Source organism: Crassostrea angulata, chromosome 6 (genome assembly GCF_025612915.1).
Source record: "Crassostrea angulata isolate pt1a10 chromosome 6, ASM2561291v2, whole genome shotgun sequence".
Classification (NCBI taxonomy): Eukaryota; Metazoa; Mollusca; class Bivalvia; order Ostreida; family Ostreidae; genus Magallana; species Magallana angulata.
In genome coordinates, this window is record NC_069116.1 from 7,795,747 (window position 1) to 7,823,268 (window position 27,522).

A 27,522-nucleotide genomic window follows, 5' to 3' on the forward strand; every position below is an offset into this window, starting at 1 on the left:
AAAAACCTGATATACGGTACCATAATTTCTAAACCTCCGCTTAAAACAAACAAGTCCACTTTTTTAAAGAAAAAACTCCTAATTTCTCGTATAACTCTGCTTAAAACAAACAAGTGTACTTTTTCTTTAAGAAAACCCCCCTCTGATTGATAAACTGGTCACCTTGGTAATCTAAAATATGGATTAGAAAATATAAAAATCTAATATAACATATCTAGAATAACAACAATAAGGCAAAGTCGTAAGTATTCATTTATTTAACAAACTACTTCGAAAGTTTTAAGAGAACAATATCAACACAACCATAAATGAATCAAATTCTTCATTTTTTGGAGTACTGCTTTACACAGTTACAGTAGAGAATCACAGAAGTCTGTTTGAAAGTCACAGGATACTTCTTCAAATCACCTCCTTATACTACCGGTATAACTCTCATTTTTACGTCATTGTAATGATTGACATACATGTAAATGTTCGTGAACACACAATAACAGGCTGATTGTCTATTATCAAAGTGCATTAGCACTGATGTCCCCTAAACATACATCTGGATAAGCCTATCAATCAGTAATAATAACCATATTATTTGATATAAAAATAACCATAGAAACAAAGCCAAATCAATGAAATAAAGAATTGTAACCTCTGTATCTAAATGGACAACTTATATTCAAAATTTGGCTGAACATCAAATATACCCTAGTTCAGCAAAAATGGAGAGAGAGAAAACAGGAAAATTTTCAGCTTAAATTGTGTCCCTGTCCATTTTAAGATTGCTTGCTCTACCAATGGTACAAAAAAACCTGTCAGTATCTCTAATCTCAATATTTGAAATTGCACCTTTGTACTTTATCTACCTTATAATGAAATTTCATTTTTTGTTAACAACGTTGGAGGAAGATACATAAATTATTTATACTATATAACAAGTTTTGCTAGAGGAATGTTTGACATAAAAATGGTATTAGCTGCATTACAAATGGAATGATGATACTGTACACAGGAATTTTTTGGCCATTTTCACTTGCACACGGTTTCGCCCCATCTTCAATTCGCCCAGACAAAGTTGTGTTAAAAGGATTATTTGAGACATTGAAATTCACCCAGTCTTAAATTTACCCACTGACAACAAGTGAAAGGGGCCAAAAATAAATAGGGGCGAATATTTCGCAGTCTTCAGTAATACAGAACACATGCCCCTAATTGATTTGTATGAACATGTACCTGTATCTTTATATATGCACAGGGTGTTATACACGTAAGTAAATAATGCTCATTGTTGTATAACAGTTTTCAAGTTAGTATTAAATTACAAAAATTAAAAAATGAACTTAATGCCTCAAAAATGACATTTAAAAGATTTTAAAAACAGCTCCAATGATGACTCTACATTTATATGAAGAGATAATTTTTATAATATAATAACAGTAGAATATCCATTTAAAAGAAATTAAAGCCAATTAAAGTATAGATTAGAGCTTGATAACAAAGCCCTATGAATCATCTAAATAATCTTGCATGCAGATCAATAATTTTGCATGCAGATAATTTTGCAAATTGCAATTTCTTAAACATTAAAAAAATAAATTAATTTTAAAGACCATATATTATTACGGTAACCATTCCATAGGTTGCAAATTATGGGTGAAGGATGTATCACAAAAACTAACAATACAGGACTTCTAATTTTTACAACCATTTTAACAAGAGCTTGGACTTTTGATAGTTGTGTTAGCAGCAATGTGACGTAGGTTTGTCTATTTCATCGCTGGCCATTCAGATATGGCCTTTTGAAATCAACAAGATTTGTCTGGCTTTTGAGCTATGACTACGCAATCGGTGTAAATTTCGCTTGAACCAGCATCATTTTTAACTTGTTTTGACGAAAGAAATAGATATAATTACGTCCTACTGAAAGTCCAAGGTCTTATTAAAATGGTTCTAAATTCTAATACAAAGAAGAACTGTTCTGTATAACTACTAAAATTCAGAGTCAAACATGTAAATTACCCTGAAGAGCAACAAACTGGTTTGGTCATCAGAATTTGAGCTTAGTCTTATATATGAGCACTCAGTTTGATTTGTGGCTCAACGATAGAAAACTCGGACATACACTTGTTAAATTCCTTCTCTGTTTACAAGGCCTCTGTATCAAGAATAGGATTTAAGCACTTAAAAAGTATATGTATTGGGCTCATGGGAAACAATTACACAAAGTATAGCATGAAAAACAATAACATGTTTTTCTTAGGCATAAGAACTTTTGTCTTTAATAAAGAATTCATTTTTAGCATAAGTATCACCAGTAACGCTCCATGAACAATCGGGTGGATTCAAATTCAAAAGAAATAAAATATCACACAATCACCCTCTTTCGATGTTCATTTTTTCTTTGCAAACGATTGTGTGTGATTACAAACTTGAGTCAAAAATGAAATCTTATATACATCAAAACAAGAGGCCATTGGCCTTAACACTGACCTGAGAACAATATCAAACATCAACAGATAAAAACGGTGGTACAATAATCTATATTTCACATTAGAAAGTATATGTCACTTACAATACATATATTAACATCATATAGCCCACTTCTAGACCCATATACTTTTTAAAAAGCAAGCGCTGACATCTTAACTACATTTCACCAACTTGACTTAAATTATTTAATGAATTTAAATCAGGATTTCATTCAGCAGCAAATAACATTAACAACAAACAATACCATATAAATATTTTTTGACCTACTAGACATACTTATCAACAATGACTGAGGAATATCACACATACAGTGAGCTATGAAAGAACAGATAACAACCATAACAAACCCATGCCCCTTCACAGAACAGACTTACTACAGAGGACATAAACGTCATTTGTTTTTGCATCAGATTAAAATGTTGCAAAATCTTTTGATTAAACGCATCATGTCATTGCCAACTATATTTCTATAGGCAGCAAGTAGCAGATAATAGATAAAAACATGCCACCTGTAACATCATTTTTCTTTGTATTTCTTTCTTCAATTTAACAATAATATAGAAAGATCGGGTCCTCAACAAAACAAAACTACCTGGTAATGTTAGGTTTGTTTCTGACTATACCTACATAAATATGTCAGGTTGTAGAAGTACATTTAAGACTCTCCTTCTCCTTGCCTTCTATAGTCATTTCTATAGACAGTCAGTGACAAACCAATTAATTAATAGAATTTAGCTGGCATTGTTTAACTACAGCGGACATAAACGTCATATATCAACTGAAAATGTGTGAATGCTATAACATTGATGTTTGATCACTTAGTACTGACTAATTTTTACATGCCTGACCACTATAAATAGCTATAAATAAGGCACACACTAATATGACTATATATATATATATATATATATATATATATATATATATATATATATATATATATATATATATATATATATATATATATATATATATATATATATATAAACACAAGTTAAAGTACCACATTAGACAAAATAAAGCCATTCAAAATATATCATTGGATTTCAAGACTGAAAGACATATAAACATTGGATATTCATGATTGTCGCTTGACCCTAGTGTCACTGATTCTGATTATGTTGGTCGCCTGTTATTCTCCTTAATCTGACTCTTCATCCTCTCCTTAATCTGACTCTTCATGCATTCTCTCCTTAATCTGACTCTTAATTCTCACAGTAAATGCTCTTTCTCTACATTGGCCTGGGCATTCATGGCAATGGACTGCAGACAATCTGAAAAAAAAACCAAATCTTTATCTCAACAAAGAATTCCACTTGACTTAATTAATTTGAAATGTCATTGTAACATGCCAATCATGTGCTTTAGTACAACCAAATGCAGAATCAAAGAAGGTTGAAATTCCTTTGGCATAATCATGCAGTTGACACATACATATTTCACCTCAAATCCAATATATTATGGGTGTCATATTTTATACACAAATGACCAGACAAGAACTGATTTGTGTCAAAAAAATATCATCAAAATCTCAAACACCGGGAAGAGGCTATTAGCATGTTTTAATTGAAGTACTGACGAGAGTTGATTTCATTGATTAGTATTTATTTTAAAATCAATGATATGTAATTTCACATGGCAGGTAGATTTATTTCACTGTATTTGAATAATTACACTATTTTTTTTTCTAATATGAATAATCATATTAGAAAAAAAAAATAATTTCCAGGCTTTCCCTACCAGAATTCTGAGCTATAGACAAAAAAACCCAAATGAATCATGTGAGTAATATCTAAAGATAGAATTAATGCAATCAAACTCAATGATCTTCAAAAATCAGTATAATATATTTTACCCCTTGCAGTACTTTATCAATGTGACAGTACTTATTAAAAATCTAATAGTTTTAACTTAAGCCCCGAACCTACCCAAGGGGATCATCATATGAATGAACCTTGAATCTACACTACCCGAGGATGCTTCCATAAAAAGTATCAGCTTTTCTGGCTGAATTGTTTTTTAGAAGATTTTCAAAAGATTTTTCTCCATACATATATCTTCTCGTGTAAAAATTTGACCTGGGGGCCTCCAATTGTGGAGCCTAGACATCATTATTTGAACAAACTTGAAACTACACTACCATAGAATGCTTCCACTCATTAAGCTTTTCTGGCCAAATGATTTTTGAGAAGATTTTTAAAGATGTATTTCTCAATTTATAATTTTCTATGTAAAAATTCTACCCTAATTGTGGTCCCATTCTATCCCCAGGGATCATGATTTGATCAAACTTGAAACTACACTACCATAGAATGCTTCTACACAAGTTTCAACTTTTCTGGCAGTTTGGTTTCCGAGAAGACTTTTAAAAACTTTTCTCTCTATATTTTTGCACACATATCAGTTCGAAGTTCTTCAAATAGCTTTCAAATTTCTTCTGAAATGTGTAATGATCCCGATGGAAAATTAATTCACGCATTCACACATCCTGGTTATGATGCCTGTTTATGGTACATTTATATAAAATATAATCTATTCTGTGCCTCATTTGTTATCATATATTTTTAGTCTCTCTCAATTCTAAATTTGTGGATTATGTTCTTCCTTTGAGTTACTCCTCTTGACGACAGTTGTCAATTTTCTATTCTGAGCAACCAGTTTTAAACAAGTATGCTACAAATGCATGAGAAAAATCATTACATAACAATCATTCATCTGAATAATCGGAATGGGCTCTAAAAAATGAATTTTTGTCAATGAAATAGTATTCATTACCAATATATTCACCTCATTGTAAAGCACTGAAGGAATCCAGATAAGTATCATGGTATAACTATATGGTACATGTAAATGCTTCCTTTCCCTAAATTTGTTAACCTTAAAATTCACCCCCAAAAAATTGCCGATGTGACCCTGGTACCTAAAACTACTACTCACCCTCATCGGGGACCTGCTCCACACCATACTGGGTGACCTGCAACTGAAGCAGGGTGGACAGCTTCTTAATGAGGGGGGTAAGGCTGAAGATGTCGCTGAGTTTCTTCGTGCTCTGAGTGGTGTGGATCTTGGTGACGACTGTGGCTAGGATGTCTAAGTAATGGGAATGTAGAGCTCTCAGGGGCTCTAAGTTCATGGAGGAGTTTCCCAGCTTCTCATCATCTGAAATACAGGGACACAAGGCTGAAACTCTTGCAGAATGTTCATCACTGTAATGTAGAATACACATGAGATACAGGAACAATCTGAAATGCTTGCAGAAAAAACATCACAGCAATGTACAATGTACCAAAGTACAAAGCAACAATCATCGATTTTAGCCATATTAAAACAATGATATCATTTAGTTTATTAACTGCAGAACTGTAGGTAATTTATGGTTGACGTGCCTTAGACACGTACAGTACATGTATTGTTAAAAATTAATTATGTTTCAAATCCAAATTTGCATGAACCATGAAAATAAGCCAGCTAGGACAGCATTTTTTAACATTCAAACCTGCATATAGCTACTCAAAAAAACTTCCATCTGCTCCAGCAATAAGATAATCAATATCAAGATCTATATCATACAGTCTGATTAAAATCAAACCTTTCACTGACTCCTTTATTGAGTGGTCGCATGGAAGGACTTCCACATGACCAGCAAAATAAAGGAGCTAATGGAAGGTTTGATCTCAATCAGACTGTCTATCTTGAAGGGACTTGGACACGATTTGACTTAAAATTTCAAATTTTATTTTTCCATTTTCAATGTTTATATTGATAAATATAGACGTTTATAATATCATGTCAAAATTTGAAAGTCAAATATCAAGTTATTGGCAAGATATGGAGGTCATAATTCTTTGTTTTGTAAACAAAGCTTGAATAATGTCATTTTTTACATATGTGTTGTATTGGCGTAAGTTTTAATCAAATGTAACTTTCTTTTGTTGATAATAGTATTAATGAAGATATTGAGTTAGTTTGAATTGTTTTTTACTTGTCATTTTGTCCAAGAAATGGTAATTATCTACATTGCATTTTTTGTAAACAGCTATAAGACTCGAGCTTTGTTTACATAACAATCAATTCTTTCGACCTCTGTATCTTGCTTGTAACTTGACTTTAACATTCAATATTTTGGTCAATCATTTAAAATGTACCAGTAAACCATTTTATTCATAAAAAATAATAATAAAAATTTTGATCTCAAATCACCTCCAAGTCCCTTTAAGCTACCTCTATCTAAACATCCAAAGTTATTTCAAATGTTTTAGTCTACATCTACTTCATTGAAGGTAAATTACTGTGATTTTAAAAAAAAAAATGTGGGCATACTTTTTTCCAAGATATTGCAAGTGAATTTAGGGGTAATAGTGCAATTACAAATTGTTGTTTCTTATTTTGATGAACTTCTGATTTTGTGAATCCACTAAACAACAAAATGCAACAAAAGAAAAAATATTAGTGCTCACTGAATTGAACCAGGTATAATTCCTCATGATAATGCAACAAAGAATGATGTACAATGTATAGGCAAAAGTTCAAAGCCTCTGCAAGACCCAAGTCTATCAAGGAGTACATATACCATACCCACTCACATCTAGGTACATGGACTAAGATTATGATGAGTCATAATATAAATTACTTGCCCAAGAACAACCCACTCCAAATTCTGCGATGGTTTGCCATTCATGACAAAAGAATTTTTTTTACTTGTAAAACTGATCTTATGTACCTGGATGTATAAGAAGAATTGCACAAAGGAGACCGATTTCTAAGTCACACAGCTGGCATTTGTTGATCTTCTCCAAAACACCTTTGATTTCTACAACTGATTTCTCCTTCAGGATTTTAATCATTGTTTCGTTTGTGTAGATTTGTTTGTTTGGCAGTGGAAAATGGCATTTGCCGTCTATACAGAAGTCAGCCATCAACAGCTGTAAAAAAAAGAATAGACCTGTGATAATATAATGGAGCAATGTTGTCTGGAAACCATGCTGCTATAGGATGTGAATATTAATTGTCAATGTCAACAAACTTTGAATTCTATTTCTTCATAATGTATGGGAATCCATATGATAGCAAATTTTTTTTTCTCTCCAAGAAATGATCAACATTTTTTTTTCACTTTGTCAATGAATATTGTATACAGGGAAAAATTCGCCCCCGTTTCATTTTCACCCCTTTCACCCTCGTGGTCAGCAGGCAAATTTAAGACTGAGCAAATTCCAAAGTCTTAAAAAATCTCTCTTTAAAACAAAACTTTGTCTGGGCAAATTCAAAACGCGATGAAAGCGTTTGCAAATAAAGAAGGGCGAAAATAACATTGAGCAAAAATAACCCTGTACATGTATACAGTATTTACTTGATACATGTACTTCATTCCTTTTTTCGGTTTTTGATGTATGAGTACATTATCTCTGAGTTGAAATCTCCATGATTATAGAAAATAGATGCACATTTACTGTGCTCACTGAGAAATAAAATTTTGATAGAACTAACAACTACTGTATACAGGGAAATATTCTCCCCCGTTTTATTTTCGCCCCTTCATCCTCATTGTCAGCGGGCAAATTTAAGACTGGGCAAATACTAATTTTCGAAGTTATATCTTCAGTACACAATCATGTCTGGGCAAATTTAAGACAGGGCAAAACTATTTACAAGTGCAGAGGGGCGAAAATAACAAGGGGCAAAAATAACCCTGTAAACAGTATATCCTGATCATTGATTACCCCACCCTTTGATCCTCCACCTGCCCCTCCCCTCTCCCCCCAAAAAACCCTAAAAAACAAGTCAGCAATGTCATTTGCCAACAAAAATATTAGTAAATTAAAATATTGCATCACATGTATTAATGAATACATGGACAAATGCTCAAATAATTTCTAATTAATGTTCCAACAAAATCTTTACAAAGACTTCAAGAAAAAGATTTTACATAATGAACAACATACCAGGTAATTAACAATTGCAGTAGAAATTTTTAGATCTCTGCTAACAAGAATTTCTGAAAATTATGCCATGCATGTAGTTTTTTTTCATTACAAAATAGAAATCAATAATCTACATTGGAGAGTAGTTTTAAGACTGGAACTAATGAGAGCTCATTAACACACTTCTTTTCTGTAGAACGTTTAAATTACAGTGTAAGTTGTACCAAAATTAGATTTTTTCTATTCTAACAAATCTAATTTGCTATTAAGGTTCTCCGACCCTCAACCTCAAAATATTTTTTTCATCCTAGAAATGCTATTTATCCTTCAAACTTTATAAATGAAATAAAATAGAAAGAAATTTTTTTATGGTATCCAGGCATTTTGGCTACGACAAATATAATGGAATAAGTAACGTATACAAACTGAGTTCAGATTAGAAAATAAGTTTGCAACGGTGGATGGAACCCCTTAAACTCTATAGGTCTCCGTGGAGCCACTAAACCAAGCAGTCCATTAAATGGCTTAGGGTAATATTAACACTTCTAGAGACTTATTCATTTTGTCTATATATAAGGCAGATTTATGGTTGGGTGTTCCGGATTTCCGATGGCACGGATATTATGATGTAAATTTTAGACCATCAAAAACCACGCTTCTTTCATTTTATCTGAAAACTTTTTTATTAACATCAAAGTGAAAACCTGTCCGGTTAAACATTTAATATCCGGAAATCTGGTCTGATAGAAAGAGACTGTCGTACAGTACAAGGGATAAATTTTTTTGGATAATTTAGAGATATCAAACATTGCTGAGGATCGGAGATCGTTAATCTGTATATCATGATCATGATGCATCATGTATGTGTATACATGTATTTCAGAAAAATAAACACATTGTGAACTGTCTTGCATTTTTCAACAACATAACAGAATGTAATTGCATTCAATTGACATATGGTATTTTCAAGACATCCTTAAGTTTATATCAAATAATAATACAAACAGCACACCTAATGCTATTCCAAACGAATCCGTGCTCACTTCCCTCTGTGATTCATTTCCACACAAGACTATAATACCTTGCATTGGTCTCAAGATGATTAGAGATGTTTACCAATAATGTGCGCAATATATTCAGAAGTGTGAATTAATATACCATCATAATTAGTTTGAGTGACAAATCATCTCATGTTTTGATGCGTGTTTATGTCTCCATTTCTATTGTATCACAGTCTTATCAGTACAGATCCTTTCAAGTACTTTATATATTGATACAACACAGTACTTTATATATTGATACAACACAGTACTTTATATATTGATACAACACAGTACTTTATATATTGATACAACACAGACAAATGATTTAAATTATTTGGAAAACTGCCAGCCAATTAACACCTCATTTATACATACAAACTAAAAGATATCTATAAAATATTAGTCATTAGAGTTTATTTCTTTATGATTCTAATAAATTTTAATAGCTATAAGAAATATAACTTAAGAAGAACATGATTATAAGTATTGTCAATCCCTGCATGCCTTATGACAGCAAAATCTGTATAAGGGGCAAAATTTCCTGTAACGCTTTAAAGTAATCATGAATTCTTCTCTCAGACTGTAAGTTAAAATTGTCTTATAAACCCATTTTGAATATCATTTTTATTCACTACTTTAGTGCTAATAATTATACATGTACAAAATAAAATATGGTATACATGTACAATCAAACCAAATTAGGTTTTATGGAAAGTTAGGAGTTTTCCTATCTTTGCTGAATAAAAAAAAATTAAATTTTTACATGATCAAAAAGACATATAAGTAAGAGATGTACGTATATTAAGTAAAAGCTAGAGGATGATATTCCTTATCGATAACTTGTGTCTGCAGCCCCTTTTTATACAATGAATTAGGGAAAACCTACCTTGATTTTTATAATTTTTCGAATAAGATGAATGAAAAAATAAAAATTAAACATCTTGATTAATGTCAATAACTTCCAGAGTTTGTTTTATGTTGTAATTGTTGCTGCTTTATTAATGATTTTAAAAACCACATGGAATTATCTACTAGATGTAGCTTTAAATTCTTTAAATAAATCTGTTGATTTGATTTGATTTGAACATATTTTATTATGCAAATATACATTTACATAAAAGGATTAGGCAGCAGGCAATGCCTATGTAAGCCTTCTCCAATAAATCTGTTACTTACAATCCAAATTTCAAAGTAGGCATTCTGTGTCAGAATTTCCTTCAACTCGCTCTGTAAATTCTTGAATCCAGGGCAGCCAAAGGCAAATCCTACAACACAAAATACAGATCAGATTCAAATGCTGCTTTCTACCCCAATGACCAGCTATACACTGTAAACAAATAATTCATTTCATAAATCGCAAATGTCAAAGTGGTTCATTAAGAGACATTTTTTGAAATTAAACCTTTATTCACAATTGGATAATAATGTTTAATATTAATAGAAGTAGTGGTTTGGGTAACAAACAATTCTGACATTACAAATATTTCTTACAAGCAAATCAACATTTATTATAGTCTCTAACTGATATTTTAATATATGAAAAGGACCAACCAAATTTAACCAAAACATCCCCGTTATCTCGAACTAGATGGGACTGGTTAAAATCCTCAAGATACCTGGGTATTTGAGACATCAAGGGTAAAATACAGTATAAGTGCATGGGTGGGACTTACAAATCACTTATAACATATCTTATTTGATATAAAAGTGTACCAGATACCAAAGTTCAACTGTAATATATCCATGCACCAACCAAAGTTTAAAAAGTCCTTGAAAATGGCCTTGTGAGGACAATTCAAACAAGAGGCCCAGGGGCCACATCGCTCACCTGAGCAACAATTGCCTTAATTCTGATCAAATTAGCATAATGATTACAGTATCAAAATATCTTGACAACTGAATACAGTAGATCTTGCTTAAAAAAAATGAAAATCTGCCAATTTTTATCCACCTCTTATTTTTTGGTAAATACCAAGCCCCTTTTGTTGTTGTACCTGTAAGAAGATTTTTCTCTATTCCTATATACCCCCACCCCCCATTTTGTGGCCCCACTTTCCTCTAGGGAATCATGGTTTCATCATACTTAAATCTGCATAACCTGTGCTTTCACACTAAGTACTGAGTTTTGGACCGAAAACTTTCCCAGAATATTTTTAAAGATTTTCTCTACATATTCCTATGTAAAAATTCAAACTGCCATCACGGTCCCGCCCTACCACTAGGGACTGTGATTTTGCAAACTTGAATTTACACTACCCGAGGATGCCTCTACACAAGTTTAAGCTTTTCTGGCCAAATAGTCTTTAAAAAGATTTTTAAAGATTTTCTCTATTTATTCCTCAGTAAAAATTCATCCTCCATTGTGGCCTCACCCTACCCCTGGACTATTATTTAAACAAACTTGAATCTATATGATCTAGGGATGCTTCCACTCAAATTTGGGCCTTCCTGGCCTAATAGTTTTGAGAAGAAGATTTTTAAAGATTTTCTCTATATATGAAAATTTATCCCCAAATTGTGGCCTCACCCTACCCCCAGGGACCATGATTTGAACAAACTTGAATCTACATTATCTGAGGATGGTAACACGCCAATTTGAGCTTTCTTGGCCAAATTGTTTTTAAAAGAAATTTTTTAAAAGATTTTCTCTATATATTCCTATATAAAAATTTATCCCACAATTGTGGCCCCACCCTACCCCCGGGGACCATGAATTGAACAAACTTGAATCTACACTATCTGAGGATGCTTCCACTCAAAGTTGAGCTTTCCTGGCCTAATAGTTTTTGAGAAGAAGATTTTTAAAGATTTTCTCTATATATTTTTATGTAAAACTTGATCCCCCAAGTGTGGCCCCACCCTACCCCTGAGGACCATGATTTGAACAAACTTGAATCTACACTTTCTGAGGATGCTTCCATTTTAATTTGAGCTTTTCTGGCCTAATAGTTTTTGAGAAGAAGATTTTTAAAGATTTTCTCTATATATTCCTATGTAAAACTTGATCCCCCAATTGTGGCTCCACCCTACCCCCGGGGACCATGATTTGAACAAACTTGAATCTACACTATCTGAGGATGCTTCCACTCAAAGTTGAGCTTTCCTGGCCTAATAGTTTTTGAGAAGAAGATTTTTAAAGATTTTCTTTATATATTCTTATGTAAAAATTGATCCCCCAATTGTTGCCCCACCCTACCCCCGGGGACCATGATTTGAACAAACTTGAATCTACACTACCTGAGGATGCTTCCATTTTAATTTGAGCTTTTCTGGCCTAATAGTTTTTGAGAAGAAGATTTTTAAAGATTTTCTCTATATATTCCTATGTAAAACTTGATCCCCCAATTGTGGCCCCACCCTACCCCCGGGGACCATGATTTGAACAAACTTGAATCTACACTATCTGAGGATGCTTCCACTCAAATTTGAGCTTTCCTGGCCTTATAGATTTTGAGAAGAAGATTTTTAAAGATTTTCTTCATATATTCTTATATAAAAATTGATCCCCCAATTGTTGCCCCACCCTACCCCCGGGGACCATGATTTGAACAAACTTGAATCTACACTACATGAGGATGCTTTCATGTTAATTTGAGTTTTTCTGGCCTGATAGATTTTGAGAAGAAGATTTTTAAAGATTTTCCCTATATATTCCAATGTAAAACTTGATCCCCCAATTGTGGCCCCACCCTACCCCTGGGGACCATGATTTGAACAAACTTGAATCTACACTACCTGAGGATGCTTCCACTCAAAGTTGAGCTTTCCTGGCCTTAAAGTTTTTTAGAAGAAGATTTTTAAAGATGTTCTTTATTTATTCCTATGTAAAACTTGATCCCCCAAGTGTGGCCCCACCCTACCCATGAGGACCATGATTTGAATAAACTTGAATCTACACTTTCTGAGAATGCTTCCATTTTAATTTGAGCTTTCCTGGCCTTATAGATTTTGAGAAGAAGATTTTTAAAGATTTTCTTTATATATTCTTATGTAAAAATTGAACCCCCAATTGTTGCCCCACCCTATCCCCCGGGGACCATGATTTGAACAAACTTGAATCTACACTACATGAGGATGCTTCCATTTTAATTTGAGCTTTTCTGGCCTGATAGTTTTTGCGAAGAAGATTTTTAAAGAATTTCCCTATATATTCCAATGTAAAACTTGATCCCCCAATTGTGGCCCCACCCTACCCCTGGGGACCATGATTTGAACAAACTTGAATTTACACTACCTGATGGTTCCTCCACACAAGTTTTAGCTTTTCAGGCCGAATAGTTTTTGAGAAGAAGATTTTTGAAAAATACCAACAAATTTTCAATAATTCTCAATTATCTCCCCTTTAAAGAGGGCGTGGCACTTCATTTGAACAAACTTGAATCCCCTTTACCTAGTGGTGCTTTGTGCCAAATTTGGTTAAAATCTGCCCAGTGGTTCTTGAGAAGAAGATGAAAATGTGAAAAGTTTACAACAACGACGATGACAACAACGACAACGACGACAACGACAGACAACGGACAAATTGTGATCAGAAAAGCTCACTTGAGCCTTTGGCTCAGGTGAGCTAAAAACATCAAATCTCCATCAAATAATTTAAATTCATTACCAATTTATTAAAATATTAAATGAATTGTAAATTTTTATTACAAGCCATATTTACAAAAATCTTGAGCCTTCTTTCTTTTCCTCATCCCCATCCCCATCTACTAGCTTTTTAGTTTCAGAAGAATTTCTTCTATATAGATACATTGAAAGATACCTGAATTCCAGACGATTGCAAAGTTACTACAATATCCACTTATAAGATAAAAACATGTTTCGTAATACCATAATATTTGACCTTACAAATTTAGTAACGGTTGCTTTTTGTCAAAGATTTATGGAACTAAAGATATAATGAAGGTACATGTAAAATTGTATTTTATGTCTAATGTATTATTAATTTCTTTGTTTATAGGTCAATGCCTTAATTGACTGAAACCTCCAACTGCCTCCTTTCTGCTCGGTTACATTTACTCTTTCTTAAGTATCTCCCACTTTGAAGGGGAACTGTCTCTTCATTTCGTAAAACTTGAAATCTCCTACCCATGCTTTGTCCCAATTTAGTTGATATTGGCCCAATGGTTTTGGAGAAGATTTTTAAAACAATCAACCCTATTTCTACTCTTTCCTGATTATTTCCCCTTTGAAGAGGAACTGGCCCTTCGATTCAAAAAAACAACTTAAAAGCCTATCCCCAAAGGATATTTTGCACCAAGTTTGGTTGAAATTGGGCTATAGCGATTCTGGAGAAGAAGATAAAAATTGTAAAATGTTTACGAAGACGACAAAAGACAGTGAACAAGTGCCCACATGAGCCCTTGGTTAAGGTGAGCTAAAAAGTATACATAATGCCCGAAAATTGACATAATTGGTTAGAGATACTACTCACCTAATATCACATCATTATAGAACTGTACAGATTGCATGAGACTTGGCCAAACATAATTCAGTTCCTCATCTGTGGCTCCAGTGTAGATTATAGTTCCAGGCTAAACATTAATAATTAAAACCAATTAAATATATTAAGACAAGAAAAGCTGCACATAGGCATTAGTGGGTTTTTTTTCGGATCATGGAGAGATTCAGGGCATTTTCAGAATTTGTTATTATCAATGTATATTTGTAATTTCAAAGTGCAGTTCCTTTTTAGACTGTAAAAATGTTTTTGTTTTTTTTAATGACAGAAATAGTGAGCTAGCTCCCATACCCCATGCTCTGACATAACTTGTTGATGAGAATGCTTGACATAATGTATGGCTGGGGACACATTTAGTATAGGGCATACATTGTAACTCGAAAAATCATCACATCAAAATGCCCATCTGTGCTTTTGTCTTTACAATGACAGATTTCCACAAAAAAGAAGGGCCGAAATTCAAACAATTTGCGATTTTATATTCTCACAATTTGAAGGTGCTTTAACATAATTTTTGATCAAAATTTTCTTTTTCTTATTTTATGTATAAAATGGTTTACTTGCTCATTTTGAATGATTGACCAAAATTTGAATATTAGAAGTCAAGTTTTAAGAGAGATACAGAGGTAAGAAGTCATTGGTATGTAAACAAAGCTGGAGTCTTATACTTGTTTACAAATAATGTAAAGTATGAAATTACCATTTCTTTGACTAAATGACTCGTGGCAAAAAAGGTAACTGATCAACGTGTTCATAAATAATATGATAAACAGAAAAACGCAACATTTGATTGAGACTTATACCAATAAAACACATATGTTAACCATAACAAAGCTCGAGCTTTGTTTACAAAACAAAGATTTTAAAACTCTGTATCTTGCTTATAACTCAATATTTGACTTTCAAATTTTGAAAAAGGATTAAAAGTACCCAAATTAACCATTCTAAGCATTAAACTTGGAAAAATTAAATTTTAAATTTTGAGCTCAAATCGTGTAAAGTCCCTTTAACTCAAATCAGCAAGATTGCGGAATTAAGTACTCGCGTAATGTAAGGAATTTACAGTATGTCAAACTGCATGTGTAGAAGTACATGTAATACTATTTGAATAGTGCCTGTTTGGGAGGGTAACAGTTGAAATTGTTCCAGAGAAAATCATTGTCTACCGACGCAAAGCGGAGGTTGACAATGGTTTTTGAGGGGTGTCAATTTCAACTGTTACCGTCCCAAACAGGCACTATTTTAAGTTTATTAGGTAAGTTATAAACCACAAACTGTTTATTCTGTCAGACACTGCACTGTCCTTGTCCCGACGTGCCTCAGACTGTACAACATAATATTTTGTGATTAAAAATAATTTTTAAATGATTTCAAGTCCCTTATCATCATTGAAACAAGTGAAAAGCTGTCAATGTGACAGCAAACCGGGTTTTCTTTTATGTAAACTGTATCCATAATTCATGTCAACCCTTATCCAGTGAAATGGAGTACCCTACATGTATATGCAACATTTTGCCAAAAAATGACTAAGTTCAAAAGCTAGCATTTTTTTCATAAATTATCGGAAATCAAAATCCTAGCAATATGCACACCTCTGATATATGTACAATTGATCTGCAAAAGAACAACTTCCTATCTTGAGAACTGTAGAAGGAGTTATCCGTACAATGAGGGTACCCTATATGCAACATTTTGCCAAAAAATGACTAAGTTTAAAAGCTGGTATTTTTTCGATAAATTATCGGAAATCAAAATCCTAGCAATATGCACACCTCTGATATATGTACAATTGATCTGCAAAAGAATAACTTCCTATCTTGAGAACTGTAGGAGGAGTTATCTGTACAATGAGGGTACCCTATATGCAATATTTTGCCAAAAAATGACTAAGTTCAAAAGCTGGTATTTTTTCGATAAATTATCGGAAATCAAAATCCTAGCAATATGCACACCTCTGATATATGTACAATTGATCTGCAAAAGAACAACTTCCTATCTTGAAAACTGTAGGAGGAGTTATCCGTACAATGAGGGTACCCTTTTGGCAGCCGCCCGCCCACCCGCCCGCCCGCCCGCCATCCGCCCGCCCGCCATTTTCACCATTTTAATAACCGGATTTTTCCGTTGGAAAACCCGGTTAAAAATTACCCTGATACCAAATTGTCTTAATATTGCATGACTGACAAAACATGAAACTCCCAAACTTATTTAAATCAGTGTCAATATTTTCAACAATTTGAAGAGTTTTTTTTAAATGTTTACCACGCTTGATAATCCTTGTCTGACATATTGTCTCATCAGCCAGATGGGCTTCCAAAGAGTATCCATGGAAAACTTGAGCCTTTGAAGGGTTCCCTGAATGAGGAATGTTGAGTCCTTCCCCATGCTGACTCCCTCCTTACTGACTGCAAACCTGTCCTCCATCGCAAGCATCTTACAGATTTTGTTGATCATGTCATTTGGTACTTCCTGCAGTTTCAGGAGAAGCCCTGTCCTCTGACAAACATCCAACTGCTGCAAGGTTTGAATGTAGAGAGGGAGGCGGTTAAACATCCCGCCCAGTTCAACATCACCCAAATATGCATAGTGATTACGAACAGGCGCATAGATCTCGGAGGTTTTCAGTTCCATTTTAAAGCTGTTATCATTCACTTGTAGCTTCCCCAGAATTTCCTTATCCCATATTGTGGATTCACTTCTCGATGAGGAAATACAACAGTGTGAATCACTTGAAGCCCCATAAGCCAATGCAGTGCTGTTGGAGTCATAAGGAGATACATTACAAGCCTGCGGGTGCTTTGGATACAACTTCTCATTTAAGTCAGTCTCATAATCAAGTGTTCTCATTTCTTCCTGCCTTACAAAACCAGTGTTGATATCAGATGGGTAATTCGCATGAAAGAATTTGTTAATGTGGATGGATGCTGGGGGACCATTCTGGGCGTGGTACCCGTCTAAGATGGGTGGTGAAGTAAGACTTGAGCTGCCAGAGGGATTTCTGTGTAAGCAATTCTCAAACTGCGAATCATATTCTGTTTTTATCATACGATTTGTTTCCATATCCTCCATTTTTTGTACATTATTTGAACCAGTTACTGTACTGGATTCAGAAAGCAGAGATGAAGTAAAGGAATTAATGTCATTATAAGGTGCCAAGACGGACACTGGGCAGTGCGGATTGGGACCCAAATCACTGTTACTTTCAGGCGAGCTGACTCTTTTACCCAAATACTCCAGGCTCTGAGAATCTGTGGAGGAGTCGACAGAACTTATGGACTGTCTTGGCTGCATTATCCTGCTCTTATCAACATCAAAGACTATTTCTAAACCTTCTGGTTTGTTTTCGGTGCTGTCCAATGAGCTTGACATCCGGGCACTTTCGTCATGACCCAGTTTTTTCTGGCCCTGGAAGCCGGAGAACCCACTTGTTGATTTATGTTCCCGTTTGACACCTTTTTTAATGCTTTTTTTCTGACCATCGACTGTATCATCCCTAATGGAGTTCTCAATTCCATGACTTCCCTCCTGACTTGCTAACTCTAATGCACGTTCTTTTTCCAATTTTGGAATCCTCCCCATCTTTACAGCTGATAAAAAGATTAAAAGAAGAAACTGATCATCAAAAAATATAAGTATTTTACCACACATATACATACATCAAAATAGAATTGTTTAAAGAATGGAGTTAATTCTTAACAACATTATACACATTTAACAAATTATGCTGAAACCAAAAATCCATGACTTTTTGGATGTTTAATTGCACTAAGTTTTAATGTATTGTCAAGGGGAAATATTCATACTTTTTTCATAAGGGTCAACATTGTGATGTACGCAATATATTTTATACAGCTTATGGTAGCTACAGCAAATACACATGTATGCCAAAATTTTCCTAAAATTGAATTTTTCTGAAACTTCTAAATGTTTCAAGTCTAATATTTAAATTTCCTTTCAATGAATGTAAAATGAAAATAGTTATTCATTTCTTAGAATTTTTGCAATAGGCAAAATGTATCTTTTCACATTATCACAAATGTCTGTGCTGCTATTAATACCTTATAAAGACATGTTTGTTACAGAAAGAAACTGCATGAATATATATTCTAACTGGTAACTTATTAAGGAATAAGGAATCATTCCTTGAGTATAACAAGAGGCCCAGGGGCCACATCGCTCACCTGAGCAACAATTGCCTTAATTCTGATCAAATTAGCATTACAGTATCAAACTATCTTGACAACCAAGTACAGTAGATCTTGCTAAAAAAAAAATTGAAAATCTACCAATTTTTATCCAGCTCTTTCTTTTGGTAAATACCAAGCCCCTTTTGTTGTTGTACCTGTAAAAAGAGTTTTCTCTATTCCTATATACCCCCCCATTTTGTGGCCCCACTTTTCTCTAGGGTATCATGGTTTCATCAAAATTATATCTGCATAACCTGTGCTTTCACACTAAGTACTGAGTTTTGGACCGAAAAACTTTCCCAGAATATTTTTAAAGATTTTCTCTATATATTCCTATGTAAAAATTCAAACCGCCATCACGGCCCCACCCTACCACTAGGGACTGTGATTTTGAATTTACACTCCCCGAGGATGCCTCTACACAAGTTAAAGCTTTTCTGGCCAAATGGTCTTTAAAAAGAAGATTTTTAAAGATTTTCTCTATATATTCCTATGTAAAAATTCATCCCCCACTGTGGCCTCACCATACCACTGGACTATTATTTTAACAAACTTGAATCTACAAGATTTGGAAATGCTCTCACTCAGATTTGGGCTTTCCTGGCCTAATAGTTTTGAGAATAAGATTTTTTTTAGAGATTTTCTCTATGTATAAAAATGTATCCCCCATTGTGGCCCCACCCTACCCCAGGGGACCATGATTTGAACAAACTTGAATCTACATTATCTGAGGATGGTTACCCGCCAATTTGAGCTTTCTTGGTCATATAGTTTTTGAGAAGAAGATTTTTAAAGATTTTCTCTATATATTCCTATGTAAAACTTGATCCCCCATTGTGGCCCCACCATACCCCCAGGGACCATAATTTGAACAAACTTGAATCTACACTACCTGAGGATGCTTTCATTTAAATTTGAGCTTTTCTGGCCTAATAGTTTTTGAGAAGAAGAATTTTAATATATATTCCTATGTTAAACTTGATCCCCCCATTGTGGCCCCACCCTACCCCCAGGGACTATGATTTGAACAAACTTGAATCTACACTATCTGAGGATGCTTCCATTTTAATTTGATCTTTTCTGGCCTAATTGTTTTTGAGAAGATTTTTATAGATTTTCTCTATATATTCCTATGTAAAACTTGATCCCCCGATTTTGGCCCCACCCTACCCCCGGGGACCATGATTTGAACAAACTTGAATCTACACTATCTGACGATGCTTCCACTCAAATTTGAGCTTTCCTGGCCTAATAGTTTTTGAGAAGAAGATTTTTAAAGATTTTCTCTATATATTCCTATGTAAAACTTGATCCCCCAAATGTGGCCCCACCCTACCCCCGGTGACCATGATTTGAACAAACTTGAATCTACACTACCTGAGGATGCCTCCACACAAGTTTTAGCTTTTCAGGCCAAATAGTTTTTGAGAAGAAGATTTTTGAAAAATACCAACAAATTTTCAATAATTCTCAATTATCTCCCCTTTAAAGAGGGCGTGGCCCTTCACTTGAACAAACTTGAATCCCCTTCACCTAGTGGTGCTTTGTGCCAAATTTGGTTGAAATCTGCCCAGTGGTTCTTGAGAAGAAGATGAAAATGTGAAAAGTTAACAACGACAACAACGACAACGACGACAACGACAGACAACGGACAAATTGTGATCAGAAAAGCTCACTTGAGCCTTTGGCTCAGGTGAGCTAATTATGAGGTGATAATTTCGGCGCGGTGTGATCAAATCCAATAAAGCCCAAAGGTCTTTATGATAGATTTGATCCCGCCCCGGCTGAAATTATCACCTCATCATATTCAAAGAATGATTCCTTATTACGTATATTCATATAATTTTCAGCAGTTGTACGATTAGAATTAGAATATTAAGTATGCAAGCCCGGGACGGACGCTTGCACCCCAACAATATGTCATTTGTCAATTTATTGGACTGTATAGTACAAAATCGATTTGTATAGTGTTATCACAGACAAAGACACTGGAATATGTAAATATTATTTTATACAGTAAGTTCTGATGTAACATAATGTACTACATGTATGAAGATAAAGTGCTTACAAATCAATTACCTTTTACAAAAAGTTACAGACACAAAAAGAGATTACATAATTTAGATTTCAATAAAACTGAACAGCATAATCCTCATCACCTTGTTATTACAATATATCAAAATAATAAAGAATTTTGGCATTTGTTTGTGAATTTGAGAGAATGCTTTTTAAAACTAATTCAATGTACCTTTATTAAACGAATTTGTTTGGTTAATAAAAAACCACAATTAAATCCTTTTCAAACATAAACAACAAATTATTAACATAGTATTGACAAAAGAACATGATGAGCCATGTAGAAACATGTTTTACCTTCTAAGGACATTCCACTTTCTAGACATAGTCTGAACCTGCAAGATTTGCAGCGATTTCTATTCTGGGGTGTTATTTCACACTGACCCCCAAAGAAACATTTATACTTTTCTCCTCGTATTGTGCTTCTTTTGAAAAATCCCTGTAAAAAAGAAATACATTTTATGTTAAAAATGTAACAGTGATCAAATTCTTCAACCATAAACAGATTCACACTTTTGTTTTGAATAAATAAAAGAATACTGCCTCATTAAATACCTGTCAAAACACTCACATTTTACAAGTTACATCCACACAGTGACACTATTACCTACAAAGCCTTATCACCTGCAAAATCTTTCCCACCTGCTAATTGACCATCAATACACCTATAAATACTGATGCGATAATTTTGTGCTGCTTGTATGTAAGATAAGTTGTTTAATACTATTTAGATGTAATTTGTTTTCATAACAACCTATAATAATATTGCATTCTTTAAAAATTTAGGTATCATGTCATTTTTCATGTTTATGTATGTAATAGGGCCTCCTGTAATTATTTTATTCATCATATTAGGCTTTTATCAGATTAATTGTAATTATAAAAGATTATTAAACATGATTTAACATTTATCCTGCATGAAAATCATTTTCATCCTTTTCTATAGTGTATAATCAAATGTGTATCCAGTTCTTTCATGGATAAAATCTATCATATTATCATGTATGAAATCTATTCACTTCTTTGTCTTGTAAGATTAATATTGAGGCTGGTAGAGGGATTATCTCTTTATTCAAGCCATTTAAAACCCTAGCTTAGAATTAGTATAAAATAAAACGAAAGCCACACACTTAGTAGCTGAAACCCTATGAAAACTATTCTGCTATTCATTGTTGTGTCATGAGGACAAATATCCTTAATAAGAAAATGCCCACATTACTTAACAAAGCTACAATGAGGTATACACATATTGTTTTTAATTTAAAATAAAGGGGCATAACTCCCATTTAAATCATCATGATAAAACTTTCTGCAAATACCGGTAAGCATATTCTGATGTACTTATGTATTTATCAACAACAAACATGACAAAGTTTCATAAAATCTATTTACCGTAGTAGTTTAACAGAAATAAACAAGCATTCTGAGAGTATTGCATAAGCAATACACGTCCCCTACCGGTTTGTAGAAATTTGTGAAAACAATTAATGCACTGTTATGCAGAATATCATTTCTTACAGTCCTCTGTACCTCGGATCAACAGACCAACCCGATAACCAACCCGATTGTAATAATACAAAAAACACTGTCGATTAAATTTACAACACAATGCTTGACACTATTTTACAGAACTTATTTGTTAGTTTGAAACAAAAAAAAAGGAATGGTCCAAGTAATGCACGATATTATTCCTGACTACATACTTTCCTCGTTTATTAAATACACACCGAACCCAATAGCGAATCCAAACATTAAAAAATTGAAATATAAAAAATTAATTTTCTCGAAAATATGTCAACCAGACGCTACAAAAGTGTAAACTTGATCTGTAGTTTGACATTTTGAAGCTGTTCAGCAAATTTCATATTATTCGGATTACTCAAACGCATAAAGAAAAAAAGTGTGGAAAACTGAAGTGGGACAGACAGACAGATAGAAGGATGGACGGACAGACAGACAGATGGATTGACGGACGCAGAGGAAAGCTATAGTCCCCTCCGGTGAAAACCGGTAGGGGACTTATAAAGCACAAGTTTTCATGGATGCCAAATTTAGGATAACCTCTGAAGTCGATGCCTCAGTTTTATTCAAAACAACATTTTTTGACCTCCAAGGTTATCCTGCAACACACATGAAAACAAAAAGTGTATTTTATTTCTTAAAATAAGCAATGTCTGTTTCCCTTTCTGTATTAATAAATAAATTCCTATCACTGTGACATATATCAACCAAAATAACAACCATATGCATGTACATGATCAATATTCTGTAATACGTACCACAGGTAAGTCAAATTATTTTGAAAAAGAATGAAATCAATGTTTTTCACACCATAAATCACACATAAGCTAGGATAAATATATCATCTACGTGTAATTTTGAATGAATATTGAAATATTAATTAACAATTTGACATCCCAAATACTTTCTTATATCTATTTAGTTCAACGGTACACATTCTTGAATATTCAAAGCATAATTCACATTAAAATACCATCTGTTTCAATAAAAAATTGAACATTTATCGACATCTCTCATACTTTTTTTATATTTCAAAGGTTGCACACATTCTTGTATTCACCTTGCATCCCTCACATGTGGCCACCCCATAATGCACTCCTGTTGCCTGGTCCTGACACACATGACATTTCCCGAATGGAAACCGGATTGCTCCATGCGGCATTGTGGAGAATCAACAAATCCGCCTTTTAACAAGCTTCTGAAGATGTCAAAATATATATGCATATATACTATCGTACAGCTGGGTTTTTTTTTAGGCGGGAATATAATTATGGCCTATTTTGGCATTTTCTGAAAATTCACCAAAATTAAAATCACCAAATTTAAGAACTTATCTAATATGTAGATTTTGTAGACAAACATGTAGTTTTTGCAGCTTTTAATTATTTTCATACATTTTTTTAAGTCTGTGATTATGATAAAAAAGGACAATTGTTACATCCATACTGTGTCGCAGATACAAATGTACATTTACTCATCATCAATACAAAACTAATCTAAAACATAACTACAGATATGAAGTTCATTGTTTATACACCATAATTATCAATTTTCCCTGTTCAGGTGCATATTAACCCCAGTGACAGGGGTGTTAGCGTGTGTTGTTTTAGGAGACATTATCGACTTAAAATCATTTTAACATGAGCTTGGACTTTCAGTAGGACGTGACTATATCTATTTCTTGGTCAAAACAATTAAAAATGACGCTGGTTTTGTGCGAAATATGCACCGATTGCGTAGTCTTACCTCGAAAGCCAGACAAATCATGTTGAATTCAATGAGCCATGGCCGGGTGGCCAATGATGAAATAAACAGGCCTATGTCACATTGCTGTTTAACACAACTACCCATAGTCCAAGTTCTTGTTAAAATGATTCTATAGGTACTGTACAGATAACTGTCTGATTAATTAAATGGTTTCTTCATCACCACTTCTTCTAAGGTATACTTTTTTCATGCAGAGTTAGAGTATTGAAGCGTGTGAATTAGCCAGGATCAGACGTCAGTTGTGACATACTGCATTGTATTGATGCCTTTATTAGGATTTTTGCGTAAGCAAATGTCTTAACTTCTCAGCTATTGAAAATACCCTGACAGTAGGTTTTTATTGAAAGGAAAGGAATTCATCAAAATTTTATCCGCCAAAATTAATGGTATACCTTATAGGCCCAAATCCGCCAAATTTGTGTCCCGTCAAAAAAAACGCCTACATAGTATTTGGATTCCTGGTTTCCTCAAACCTATTAAGATTATAATAATGTTAAGATTTTTAATGAACTTATGTGTTTCATAAACATTATAACAATAATAAAGAAATACTGTAAACAGCAAGTTAAAAAGTTCAACTGGATATGAACTTGGTTGGTCACATGATCAAATCCTGTGAAGCCCTTTGGTATTCTCAGAAGATTAGATCATGTAGATTACCAACCAAGTTCATATCACAATGAATTTTTTAATTAACATTGCTGTTTATTAATTACTTATGTTTGAAAATGCACAGCGTTCAGAATTTTTAACATAACCAAGTTTTTATCTTTACAATAATATGCAAATATCAGATCATAATAAGTGCATGCGGTAATCATCATGATCATTGTGACGTCATTAAAATGTTCACACAGAATTGAACGTTTTCGCTATTCTAAAGGTTCATATAAGGAAGACTCAAATATTTGCAGATGTAAAATTAGAGAGGTTTATCAGACCAATGTGTACGTGTACTTGTACGTGTAGGTTACAAGTTAGAACTACGCGTACCAGCTCAATTAATTACTTTTCTTGTTTAGCATTTTTAACCTGTACGTGTAAATGTTTTTATGTAATTATAGATATCCTCTCCTACTAAGCTGAGAATTTTGGTCATAAACGAAAATTAGGAATTCTGCATGTGTTAATTTTAATATACATCATTGGTTATATATGCATATTTTTATTTATCGCAAATTAATAAGATAATGGAGCCATTGTATGTTTTAGATGAAGAGATGCGTGAAATAAAACGCCAATAACATATTAGACTTAAATGAAAATTTATGTTTTCAGATATCAGTATTAGCATTAAATAGTCAGGCTTAAGAATAGTTAACATATTCATTAAAATGAATAGCCAACAAGGAAACAGAGGCTACAAGTTCGACCTTACAGGTACTTTGCAATTTACACATATGTTCATTCGGGTACATATGTGTAGAAATTTGTCATTACACAAACTGATGATGTAATGCACAAATTTTCCTTTCTACACTTACATGTACCCATACACGTTGGTTGGCCTCTCTATTATTTGAAAAAATACCCTAATTATCTTTGGATTGGAAAAATAAACTAATTTTCATCAGACATGTTGGAAAAAACTCCATTATCAAGTTAACTACATGCTGCATGATACACGTGAAAATGCAAGATATTTTTTATAATGGTAAACATACGACGTAGATGTAAGATATTTCGTAGTTTGTGATAATCAATTATATGTACTTTCAACAATTTTAAATTCATGGTCATATATAAAATGCCCAAAATAATTAATAATTCATCAGTCTACATTAAAATTAAAAGTATGCAATTCAAATCACTTTTTTAACACAAATTTAATGAACAGCTTGGGGTTTCCGGAAAAGGTTTTTAATGTAACACACAGAAAGACAAATAAGATTACCAATTCTGATCAATTCTGTCTTTAGGAACAAATGATAAAGAACTCAACTATCTGACAACCAAGCCCCTGACAGAAAAGTGGTCAATTAAAACCTTTACCTCCAGAATTAACAATACTCTCCCCTGCATTGACTCAATTATAGATGAATTTTATTTTTACTAGAATATATATTTAGGTTAATTAATTAAGTCATTAGGGTCACACATCGCCCATAACAACTACACTATAACATGAAAATAGACTCGATCGTCCATACTAATGTAAGTAAAATACACACAGACTACATGCTCTAGCATTATATAACTGTTCATCGATTTTTTTCTCACATCCATTTGCATAAAGTACACAATATTTATCTAAATTTTATTAGTCATCTACTGTACGAAGTGAAACAAATATAAATGTCACCTTTTTTAAAAACCAAATATCGTCATTCGGACCCATATAAATTGCCCCACTTAACCGAGGTCTGTATTTCGTCATAATGGTTTACATTGAAAAAAAAAATCCTACCTGTCCTTCTTTCTCGCTCGCACCTACACTGAAGAAAACCAATGGCAGACTCTCTTATAAGCATTAAAAGAATATATTGACATATCGGTGTATCGGAAAAATGTTCACCAGAAAGCTTTGTCGAAACATCCGTGGCTATTGGCAGGTGAAAATAAACATGAAAAATGTAGGTCACTGGCGTTGTCAATACGAACCAGCTAACCGCGCAAGATTTGCGTGACATGCAGGTTCAGCCAATCGCTAAAGCAGTGGACTGTGTCACGGCATGTCCGCACCCAGAGTTAAAACTATATGTTAATTTGAATTACGCGCATGTTTGAAAGAATTGGAAAATAAGTCATTTTACACTGCTGCACTGAGTATAATACTGTACAGCCAAAGACATGAAATGTTGAGTACTTAACATTTATTGCCTGACGTTGTTATAGTAACGTTTGGCTTTGTACAACGCTACATGCATATGATATAATTTCAAAAAGACTGAAATTAAAGAGGCAACAAATCTGACAAGTCGACATTAAGATCTGACAAGTCGACATAAAGATCTGACAATTAAGTTAACATAATTATTTGACAAGTCGACATAAAGATCTGACAAGTTAACATAATTATCTGACAGAAAAAAGTAATGTGGCCACTAGTTTAAAGAAATTTATCATTC

The 27,522-nt window shown here is 33.5% G+C and overlaps 1 protein-coding gene across 2 annotated transcripts; it reads right to left on the reverse strand.

The window, feature by feature from the left end:
• Positions 1–239: 239 nt before the first annotated feature.
• Positions 240–27,082, reverse strand: LOC128189699 (uncharacterized). 2 transcript variants are annotated; one of them, XM_052861410.1, is made up of 10 exons: positions 26,862–27,081; positions 24,847–24,927; positions 23,748–23,885; positions 21,464–21,605; positions 17,166–18,490; positions 14,877–14,976; positions 10,622–10,710; positions 7,202–7,403; positions 5,419–5,640; positions 240–3,755 (listed from the first exon to the last, which is right to left on the reverse strand). In XM_052861410.1, exons 3-10 carry the CDS (start codon positions 23,847–23,849, stop codon positions 3,694–3,696), a joined length of 2,244 nt encoding a protein of 747 aa, XP_052717370.1. In that variant the 5' UTR covers positions 23,850–23,885; positions 24,847–24,927; positions 26,862–27,081; the 3' UTR covers positions 240–3,693. The 2 variants fall into 2 exon arrangements, with proteins under 2 accessions (XP_052717370.1, XP_052717371.1); XM_052861411.1 differs by lacking the exon at positions 240–3,755 and having other exon boundaries at positions 5,477–5,687; positions 26,862–27,082.
• Between the last annotated feature and the right edge of the window lie 440 nt (positions 27,083–27,522).

What these genes read in the sequence shown, in the direction of transcription:
- LOC128189699 (XM_052861410.1), bottom strand. Translation starts at nt 23,849, where the DNA reads ATGCCGCATGGAGCAATCCGGTTTCCATTCGGGAAATGTCATGTGTGT. An exon ending in CCACATGTGAGGGATGCAAG is followed by an intron (nt 21,606 to 23,747) that starts GTGAATACAAGA and finishes TCTTTTTTACAG; the next exon opens with GGATTTTTCAAAAGAAGCAC. An exon ending in GGAGCAGGTCCCCGATGAGG is followed by an intron (nt 3,756 to 5,418) that starts GTGAGTAGTAGT and finishes TTTTTTTTTCAG; the next exon opens with ATTGTCTGCAGTCCATTGCC.